This window comes from Plasmodium fragile, assembly GCF_000956335.1.
Source record: "Plasmodium fragile strain nilgiri unplaced genomic scaffold supercont1.33, whole genome shotgun sequence".
Taxonomy (NCBI): domain Eukaryota; phylum Apicomplexa; class Aconoidasida; order Haemosporida; family Plasmodiidae; genus Plasmodium; species Plasmodium fragile.
Genome location: NW_012192613.1, coordinates 237,350 through 248,789, shown reverse-complemented (window position 1 = coordinate 248,789; position 11,440 = coordinate 237,350). Strand labels below are relative to the sequence as shown.

General features: G+C 40.6%; 2 protein-coding genes across 2 annotated transcripts; one reads left to right on the top strand and one right to left on the bottom strand.

Annotated features, from left to right (window-relative positions):
• Positions 1-1,362: 1,362 nt before the first annotated feature.
• Positions 1,363-4,960, bottom strand: AK88_03093 (uncharacterized protein; the record flags this gene model as incomplete). The annotated part of the gene is made up of 5 exons (XM_012480716.1): positions 1,363-1,427; positions 1,803-1,876; positions 2,030-2,150; positions 2,275-2,360; positions 2,487-4,960. The coding sequence occupies 5 exons, from the start codon at positions 4,958-4,960 to the stop codon at positions 1,363-1,365; spliced, it is 2,820 nt and encodes a 939-aa protein (XP_012336139.1).
• Positions 4,961-8,713: 3,753 nt separating this feature from the next.
• On the top strand, positions 8,714-10,768 carry AK88_03092 (uncharacterized protein; the record flags this gene model as incomplete). The annotated part of the gene is made up of 1 exon (XM_012480715.1): positions 8,714-10,768. The coding sequence occupies one exon, from the start codon at positions 8,714-8,716 to the stop codon at positions 10,766-10,768; it is 2,055 nt and encodes a 684-aa protein (XP_012336138.1).
• Positions 10,769-11,440: the final 672 nt, after the last annotated feature.

The window sequence follows — 11,440 nt, the reverse complement described above, 5'->3', positions numbered from 1 at the left end:
ATTACGCAAAAAAAGAAAAGTTGGGGATATATTTAAAAAAAATATAAAATGGAAAAAAAAAAAAAAAAAAAAAAAAACGTGGCAGTAACAAAAAAAAATTAAAAGTAAAAATACCATGTCGAAATGAATGAAGAGGTAGCCATTTTGGTGACCTTACTTTTTTCTTCCTTTTTTGCATTCCCTCTTGAAGTGAAAAAATTGCATTATGCCTTCCACCCGATAGGCATTCCAAATTCGCATAATGTTGATTACGCCAGGCGTATGTAGGATAGCACATACAAACACGTGCACATTCCTCCCCAAGAATGTTTTCTACTTTGTGAAATTATTCAGAGGAATGCATGACAATTGAGGCTGCCTAATGGCAGCTAAGTCACAGCTACGTGATGATCGTCGCATACTGTCATACTTTTTCCTGCCCCTCTACAAAAATAAAAAACAAACGGATTGAGACGACCAACAGGGAAGGGGAAAAGTCGTATCCACGCAATGTAAGAAGGGGACCTCTTCTGCCTCCCCCTTTTTTTTTTGTCTTTTAAAAGTTGCCCAAGAATAGTTTCACCGTTGCACAGTAGGGAAAACGTCCAACCGCACAGTTGCTCATTTCGAACTGCGCACCTAGCCCCGCTTGGCTCATATGCAAAAATGTTAAAAAAGCAGACGAGTCTGCTTGGGAACTGACAGGTTCAACGTGATCACCACAAATGCCTTGGTGGGATCTTGAACTATATTGTATTAAATTACACCGTTCCAAAGTTAAAAAAAAAAAAAAAAGGAAAGTAGAAAAAACGAAAAATGGCGTAAAATTAATGAGGCATAAATTATATCGTACAAAGGCGCATGTACAACACGCGTAAAAGTCTTCATATATAAAAAAAAAAACTTTTTAAAATGAGCTAACATAGAACTAATATGTTTGTATTACTAGGACGAATTAAAATGAGAAAAGAAATCTCATATATATATATGCTCGATGGAAAAAAACACCTAGCATATGCAATTTTCTTCAATTCCTACACACATACAGATTTTACACGTGTTTCTGCACGCGCGTAAAGCTGTTCATACACATACATACGTGCATACAAATGTGCACATTCCCATTAACTCATCTCCCACGTAAGGTGTGGGGTGGCGGTGTGCTATTAACCACACCAGTAGAAACACGCTAAATGCGTTTGCAGGGGGGAAGCCAGGGGCCGCATTAAGCGCTGCATATACATAATATATCATACGTCTACAATCATATTTAAAAAAAATGTTCCAAAAATGTAAAAAAAAGGGAAACACAAGGTGAAAGGGGGAGAGAGAAAAGGGACGAAAATGGATGAAAACGGGCGGAATTCCTGCCCTAAAAAAAAATTAACGACCCAAGGTTGCTGCGTGAGGATTATTCAAAGACGGAACAAATTGCGGGTATTTAGGGCCTGCAAAAGGTAGGAAAAAGGGGGAAAAATGAGTATGCTATATGAAGTGTGTACATAATGATATGGGATGGGGTGACAAAGGAGCACACACAAACGGGGGTGGAAATCTATATGTAGGACGAAAAGTGCCCGAGCCACACCTCTTCGTTCCACACTAAACAAACAGAACTGTACGATTCAAGTGTGGCAAAAAAAAAAAAAAAAAACTACAGAGCACTCCACCAATTGGGCACGCCCATACAAACGCACAACAGATGATGAAGCCACTTTCACAAAAAGGGGGCTACAACTAGCGTGGGTTGTAAAGAATGAGCCCACATGCTTGTGCTCATAATTTTTTATCCGCAAGAATTGTCACTCTGTTAAGCTACTTACAAATTTTTGCTAAGAATTCTTTTAAAGACATCATCATGTGTTGGGATCTGTCCTCAATTAGGCACGCGAAAAATCTACGCAGGAGGGGAAAGGAACAAAGCACACAACAAAAATGTGATGAAGAGGCATGAAACGAAGATAAAACAGAAATGCCAAATGGCCAGTTATAACATACATATGTGGATGCAATATACGCGCAGACACTACGCTGCCTCGTGATTGTTTACTTATATTCCAGGGGGTCTCCTTGCTTTACAACTAACAGCCTCATGTAGGACGGAGTCCTTATTTTCCTCAAGGCGTTTATTATGTTCAGTATTTGCATACCAGTGGGGTTTCCGCTGGTTCCTACAGGGAGGGGAAGGGGAGAGAAAGCAAAATGGATAATATTTCGCTACTTAGCAGCATGGATAAAACTGCGCAGTGGCGTATCATCCCGTGTTCGCAATACATATGTGGCCTCCCCAATTACCTAAATGATTTTCTGCGTATTCCGAATTTAACTGTTCCAGTGACTGGACTCCGAAGACTTCGTAGATCCACTGCGGGTTGATGCTTCTGTGAAAGGGGGGAGGAAGGGAACATGGGTGTAACAGTTTACACACAAAAAAGGATACGACACAAACACGTCGTGATGGTGGTCGTGGTGCGTGAACTAGACGCAGAAGGAGGCACATAACTTACCGGCCAATCCACATAATCATGTTCTCGCCATCCTCAACAATGTAGCAACCGTCCTGAGTCATATTCTCGCAGGTCAAACTCATGGTGTCGGGAAACATCATAGCATTATTATCATCATAATTCCCGTGGTGCTTCTCCAAGTTATGTAAAGAAAACATTCTAGGGTAAAAATAGGCCTCCACAGATTCGACGGGAATATTCTGAACCCTAGACCAGTGATAGATGCGGACATCGGGTGGCACATCCCCACTGTCCCTAAAGGCAACCGATTTGAGCATTCCTAAAACGTAAATGGATAACAACCTAGCCGTTTCAGAAAGGAGCAACTGGGAAGATAATACTTGTGAGCAAAGAGTCTGAATTAAATGTCTTCCATCTGCAATTTTTCCTTTTTTACAAATATCAATAGCTTGATGAGAGAGTAAAGATACCACAACTTGTGGGTTAATAGAATCCGTTATCGTCTTAATATTCTGAGTGACGGGTAGGGCATAGGTATGTAACCTTATTCTTCTTTCCCCATTCGAATTTGTGTATAACAAGGCAGACTGCACATACACCACAGAATCTTGTACTACGTTTTCTTCCAAATCAACAATGATACTAAAACTTTGACTGGAGTGACAATTGGGTAGGGCTAATAAGTCCACTCCCCTAAATTGGAAATTTCCATACCAGTTGGTTATTTTCCATCCTCTACTTATTCTTATTCTCATTACGGACTCCCATGCAGTTTCTGTTGTCAACGCGAAGAGTAGTTCCTCCCTCAATTTGTCACTATACTGATGTACGTTAAATTGGGGGTAGTAATAAAGCGACCCTCCAGAATTTTTTACCAACGGGTAGATGGTTGCTAGGTCCATGTTGTACAAAGGGCAAGCAAACAAATCAACGGCTATCTGATATTGGGTAATGCTCTGTGCCATCTCTGTATACAAATTATTAAAGGGAGTTAACATTTCTATTTCCTTCACTTTTGAATCCACCACATTATTACTGGAACTACCTGAGCTGTAAATGTTTTTGTAACTACTGGTTTTCTCCTTTGTCTCCCTATTCACACTCACGGTCAAATCTCCAATATTTGGTGGAGAGGATAAAACAAATACAAGTTTTCCCCCCACTTTTTTTAATACCATTATTGCTGCTTTTAACGCATTGCCTGCACAACAATCGGTCAGTTTGTTGTTCCTCCACATGGTTGGTAAATTGTCTAACAATGTGTCAATCACATTTTGGCACTCATGTGCATTCACCAAAATATCTTCCGGTAAGGGGATGAAGATGTCCTGTATATCTGGAACAACCATCATTTGCGTTTGCTTCAAATTCGAATTCAGGTTGTAAAAATGGACAGTTGAATCAAATGTCATTATTCCTATTAGTGTTCTTGAGTCAAAAGGTTTTAAGCCATTCACATCACCACCGCTATTATCATTACCACTTGCGGGGCTGTTCTTTGGTAGCAGCTTCTTAATTGTACTGCATACCACATCGAGTAGACCCGAGTTAACCGACGTCACTGTTACATCAATGAGGAATAAATAAACGGGTGGCTGGGGAGGTCTGATCATGTAATCACTTGGCGCAATGAATTCCACACTGCCAGTACATAACTCTGGCCTTTGAAAAAGGTCCTTCCTCTTTCCTTTCTCATCCAGGGGAGTGAAATAAAATTGAGGAGTGTCATTCACATGGTAACACATATTACAATTCCATTTCTTCCCTCCTCCTTCAAATCTTACAAAGGGGTTAACATACGTCCTGCATTTCTTACACCTTACAACTGTGGAGTTGCCAAAATTGACGGACGCTAACTCTGGGTACCCATCTGGAATGGGGGCTAAAGGTTGTATTACGAACCCTAATGGTACATAAGCCTTCTGTTTTAGAGTCGTATTTGCTGGCATATAATTTACCGAACTTTTCACAAAATGGGAAAAGGCATTAAATTGTAAAAACTCCTGATACGAATCGTTGATTATAGGTTGCACACTATTTACATGTCCACCTCCTGTGTTGTCATACCCTAAAACATTTCCTCCTGGTTTTAACATATTGTTATTGTTCATTACTGGCATGAACTGACTTGCCACCCCTCTGTACTGACCTTGATTACTTAAATACGCATTAGGGTTACTTCCGTCTCCGTACATATTATCACTTACAGGAGGGCCACCCATGTTGCCCTTATTCATTCCGTATATTCCTGGTTGCATTGCTTGTGGTGGGTGGTAATAATTTGGGGGGTAGGCTCCTTCATTTCCTTTCACATTTCCACCACCCGTATTTGCCATGTGCGCATTACTGCCGCTGTTATTATTGTAAAAGAAGGGGCTATTCATGGGCTTGTTTACGCTGCCCGGGTTGTGACCATAATTCCCTGCATTACCACCACCACTGTTGTTGTTGTTATTGTTGTTACTGCTACTGTTGTAGTTGTTCCCCCCCCTGCTATAATCATATGGCTGCATTTTGTCTTCAAACAGGGGTATAAAAAGGTGGGGGAGAAGAAAGCAAAGTAATGGTGCCTTACAATTCCGTTTGTCTTATAAACAAATCGGCTGTTTCAACTTTTGCGCAGACAGAGCGTCAGTGGGAGAGAAATTTACAAGGAGTATGGGTCTTCATGCGCAACATGAGGCTATGTGCAAAAGGAAAGGGCCCTCCAAGGGTAGGGGATATGCACCTGTATGCTTCTAACCAGCGCACGCGTCAACATGGGCATGTGCACTTGGTTCGCTAAGTAGTTGCATTAACCAGCACAAACCAAATGCATTCTTCCCCCGTTGTATACGCCCTGCTCGATCTTCCTGTATGCATAAACACACACGCAGTAATATACTTTGCAAATATATGTTTTATTTTTTCTCTCTCTCTCTTCCGAGGCCGTTATAATAACATCCGCTAGTGCATACCTGCGTGTGGTGATTTGTGCTTAATTAGGTAATTATATATATTTTCCCCCTAACTTGGTACTATGGTTATACTGTACTTTTTTTATGTATAAGCGGTTTTTCCCCCGTATTTCATTTTTATTTATTTTTTTCTTTTATCTTCCCTTACGGCAATTCCTTTCTGGCCTTCATTAAAACCTTTTCGCGTGCTTTCCTTAATGTATCATATATAAACTATGCGCATTCACTTTTTACGAATATGCAAAAAAAAAAAAAAAAAAAAAAAAAAAAAAAAAATATTAGCACTTGCGTAAACCTTCGCGCCATTCACCAATTGCGCAATAGGCCTGTACCGATTACATGCATGTTATTATATGGCCAATGTATGGTAACTCGCATAAGCATATGCGCGCTTGGCGTAGGCCGAAAAGGCGAGGCTGCGCACTTGTCAGACGTAGCGCCACCACTGCCTTCTGGTACAGTATTGTACATGCGAACAGGTGACACAAATGTCGTTCAACTTGTGGTTGGCCGAGGTGGCACGAAAAGTACTTGTGCGCCAAGTGGATTAAACGCAGCTAGCAACTATATCACAGTACCCCCATTTTACGTCACCTCAACTCTGAACGATGGACCGCAAACTTCCTCGACACGTACATATATAAATATACATTCATGTTACATATTATACGCAGCATATTATTTTACTACATATTACGTATTATTCGTTATGTACTTGTATATTGTACAGTTCACATGCGGAGCGCAAAAACGCGTTCGCTTTTTTCGCAGCAGTTTTGTTGGGCGCCTTTTTTAATGCTGCACTTGGGGCATCACTTATATACTGCATGGCGTCGGCATATAAAAATATATTATATTATATTTATGTACGTATGTGGACGTCATGATTGTCGCAATTCCTTTGCAGGGGAAAGTAGTGGCCAGGAAAAAATAAAAAGATCATTCTGCGTTACGGCGTTTTTTTTTTTTTTTTTTTCTTTTTGTGTTGAAAATGTGCGTGTACATTACGTTTTGCGCGAAAGTTCATTGTAAAATGGACTTCAACCGATTAGCGTATACACAAATATAAGTAGGCTGTACATGTGTTATTACGTATATACATGTGCACATTTTTGCCTTATGTCCTTCGCCGCATTGTGGGGACACTTTCTTTCTCGCAGTTTCGCTCAGCTTCCTTTTGTTTTTGTTCCCACGCTGCTCCGCTTCGCGCTTGCCCGCACCCTCTCTTGGAAGGGAAGGAAAATAGCGGCAAATGTACGCAGTTATATATACAAATTTAACAACGTAAAAACGCATTTACCACGTACAACTGGTGTCCGCCTTACACGTGTGTGACATTGCTTTAAAGTGTCATCGTTTTATTTTGTCCCATTTGTTTACGTAAATTGTGTTGACACTTTTAACATACTTTGACTTAATTTCCGCTTTTATGTTCCTCTTTTTTTTTTTTTTTTTTTTTTTTTTTTTTTGCGTTTTCTTTCGCCCCCATTAATCACTTCCCTATTTGTGTTGTCGCAAAATTACACCCGCGGTGAATCAAGCGGTGAACGAAGCGCTTCATTCACAGGGTGGAGGGATAGAAAAAAAAAGAAAAGATTAAAATGGCTGTTTAACAGTTTAACCTCGAAATATGTCGCCAGTGCATCAACTGGTAGGTAATAATCAAATGGGTACATTGTGCCCTCGTGAAGGGAAAGTATACAATCGCGTTTACCCCTTGGTGTGCGTATGTAGTTCCTCCGAAGGGGTTCCCACGAAATGTCAAATAATATTTTCTCACATTTATATGTGAGTATGTGTCACGCCCGTTTCGAACCAGTGGAACCACTCCAGGTACTCTGATAATGCATCTTAAAAACGACTTGCATGTTTAAACAGCCTAGACAACATACTCCATGCAAAACCACCCCCCTTCACCAATTAAACAAAGGTGCCAATATGGCCAAAAAGTAAAAAAAAAAGTTCACTTCTATATTTGGAAAAGATGTTTAGTAGACGGCAGGGGAAAAAGCGACACATGGACAAAAGCGAAATGGGTATAATAAAAACACAAAAGACAAGGCACCAAAAGAATACCCCTATAAAGGCCGCTCCTTACGTGTCACTTGCAAAAGTACCAGGTTGAAATATGACCCATCGAAACGAGCTTTCTAAATGTGCTGTCGTATGTGCAGCGGAAAAAGGGGTTTCAATGCGTCCATCTGTACGTGTCCCTGTAAAAGCTCGAATACTCCCATGGCAAACATACCATGACATTCACACTTTTCCCCGTTGCTACAAGCGCATTGCGATCACCATATGTCATTACCCCCTAGAAGCCTCACTAGGGAACGCAACCCTTTACGTGATAATCCAGGCACATGACGCTGCAGACGGTTACAGGGTCATTCTAAAAATTGTGCCGCACTCGCAAACACGAAAAAGAAAAAAGAAACAAAAAAATTTCATTACGCTGGTATTAATTCGAATTATGACAGATCAGATGGACCAACATTTGTGACTGCGCACGGGGGGAGCCCCTAAAATTGCCATAAACACTTCTTAACCCCTTTGTGAAAGTCACTTGGGGGGTGGCATTACATTATTTGGGAAACCTGCTTACAGGATGCCTAAATGGCACCAAGTATACCCCCCTGAAAGTAGGTTTAACCTGCTTGCTACATGGCCAATTTAAGTACATCCTTTTATATATACACGCCTGCAACTGGGTCAGAACAATAAACAACGTCGGATTGACCCCCAATTTTGTGAGCACTTCATTTCATGCGTCGTCAAGGCACTCGCGGGTTTAGGAAAAAAAAAAAAAAAAAAAAAAAAAAAAAACAAATTCCATATCTATGCGTATATCCTATGTACGTTTTGTGTCCTTTTTCAGAGAAATCGCGCAACCTTCCGCTCCCTACATTGTTGCTTTAAAACTTCGTTTAACAACACTAATTGGATCGGCATGTGGCATTCAAAGCGGACCCGACTTCTAATACAGTGTTGAGGTAAACACTTTTTTTCTCAATGCTGTTAAATCGTATTCCCCAATTTGTGAAAAAATACATTTCCAAGCAGGGCACATCTCTGTACAGTTAAAAAGAAATGACTTACGTCGAGGTTCTTTTTCGCTAAAATGTAAATGTGAAGGACACCCCCCCATGCGAGTGTCGCCTTTTTCCAAAAAAAAAAGTAGAAAAATTACACGTACAGAAATTAGAGCAATAAAAATATATATACAGCCCAGCACCACGACAGCCACAGCTCTGAACAGGACGGGGAATATACTTAGCGACTTTACGGAGTGGTGGGGTCGGGTTAACCAAAATGCCGCTGAAGAACAAGTACGGGGTTTTAAAAATTGGGATAGAGTACGATTACAGTGGTGGGGACTGCCATGAGATAGACGAGTTGAGTCCAGATTTCTTCGTAACTAAGCTGTTTAAGGAAAACCAAGAACACAAAAATTTGCTAAACCTTAATGGCTGCTCCGCTTCACCATGCGCAACTTTGAACACATATAAAGTAGACCCCCTTTTTGGTGACAAATTTGAAGATAACGACATTTGGCAGAAAAATATTTATGGGCTCACGTCTGAGTGGATCGATCCAGATAATGAGAACGAGCATCTAAGCGCATACTCGCTCGATGCGCTAAACAAAGAAATGCAATGGGCCAGTTACATATCCATATCACACCTAATTATTAACCCTCCCTCTTACAACAAGTGCGATAATTATGCTAGATGCATCAACGCAAATATTCACAGCTACAATGGGGTGTCTGTCATTGTGAAAGTGCCGCTAGCAATACGGGTTGAAAGGGAGGCACTTATGAATAGCCCCCACGGCGGAGGCTCATCTTCCCCCCTGAGTAGTACCCCTGAAGGGGAAGCATCCTCCTCCTACCAAACTTTAAATGGCTGGAATTTATGGGCAAATTTTATCCCCTACTGTAAACACAATTTTTCTAATTTGAGCGTTGCTATAGAATTAGTAAATCTTCAACATGTCGATATTTATAGAATCAATTTAGATGTATGGAAATCTGAACCCGTGAAATTAATTATCATACCTCTGAGTGTATTTGCAGTTGATTCTAAGACAGGATATCCTTACCTACCCAAAAAGTTAAAAGACCTATTAGTGTACTTTTTTAGAAAAAATATCGAAATTGTCTTAACAGGAATGGGAAAAAATGAGTACCCATTTCTGAATGGCTTGAAGAAGGAAGAAACGTACAATAGCGGTCCTCTTCACTCTGATGTGCATCACCTCAAGTGTTGCATTTATTACTTAAAAAGGCTTTTCATGTCTATTGAAAATTTTGATAATGAAACCCTTTTTGATAATGCCTATTGGGACTATTTGCAAATCCCGTTGCAACCCTTGAAGGACAATTTACCTTCCCAAACTTACGAGATTTTCGAAAAGGACAAAACCAAGTATGAACAATATGAATTAGCCATTTGTAAGTACTTGGCGACGGAACTGCAAAAAGGGGGAGATAACAATGTGAAGGGGAGACACAGAGACGTTGTCATTTTTGTGGTGGGTGCAGGAAGAGGACCACTAGTAGATTGTACTTTGCAAGCCCTAGAACAAAATAAAATCTCCAAATTTCAAATTTACGCAATAGAAAAAAATGATAGTGCCATTTTAGTGTTGAAAAATAGGGCTGCCAGCAACCCCACGTGGAAAAAAGTTAACATAATACATAGCGATATGAGGTATCTCGAAATGGACAAGAACGCAGATCTAATCGTAAGTGAATTGTTAGGGTCCTTTGGAGATAATGAATTATTTCCTGAATGCTTGGATGGAATACAAAAGTATCTCCAGGACGATGGAGTGAGCATTCCGCAAAATTGTGTGTCCTATATGGAACCCATTTCTTGCTCACAAATATACCACAAAATAGCCCAAAATAATTTCACAGGATATAATGAAATATTTTACATTGTTAATATGTACTCTTATTGCAAAATTGCGAATGAGGAACCGGCAGAATGCTTCACTTTCCAAGTCCCCAACGAAAATGTCACAAAGGACAACTCACACAATAATCGTTACAAACGTCTCCACTTTACCATTAATATGGACTCCTACCTACATGGATTCTTATGCTATTTTAAAAGCCACCTCTACGACGATGTATACCTATCCATCGAGCCTAATACATACACGAAGAATTTACACAGCTGGTACCCTTTATATATTCCCATAAATCAAATTTTGTATCTACAGCAGGGGCAGACCTTGTCCATAAGTATTTGGCGCCTGACGGATAACCACAAAATTTGGTACGAGTGGTGTGTTAACGAACCGCAGGCAACGTGCATTCACAACTACAATGCGAAGCACTTTTCCATTGGTCGATGAGAGGAGAAATAATAACCTATTAGCACCATTCCGTGGCGACAGGCTCCCACAGGGGAAAAACCTCCTAAGCTTCCGCTCTTTACCGTATTGTTTTCAATTATAATTTGCTCCTGTTTGCCATTTCCTTGGCACCTGGAGCAAGCTTAATCAGTTTGCTCCTTCCCAAAAGAGTGCCTCAAATTGGGGCGCATCAACAGATGCATATCCCCCTTACTAATGTAGCCTGTCAATATGATCATATTTGAGACGATTTTTTGTTTTTTTTTTTTTTTGTTACTATGTGGGGGGTCATCAAAGCACATGCAAGAGGTTCTCCATCAGCATTTTATACAGCCCCTTCGCTGCAGCATCTGCACATGTTACGAGTTTACCCATGCCATGGCGTTCAGACTCAAAATGACAAGTAGTGTAAAACCCCATCCCAACGGGGTTTGCCCTATATACACACCAACCGGAGCACACATATATACTCCGTATCGCACGACATCCCTAAGCGTGCGCTTTACGGATGCCCCCATCGCTACATAACCCCCCTCACCCAAAACCCCTTCCCTCAATTTCTTCGTGTTTGATGTGATGTTTCCTTTTTTATTTTTGCCCTCCATCTTTTCAACTATTTCTCCTCACACGTAATTCGTACTGTTGGAATTAACAACTCAAGTGTGCCATCAC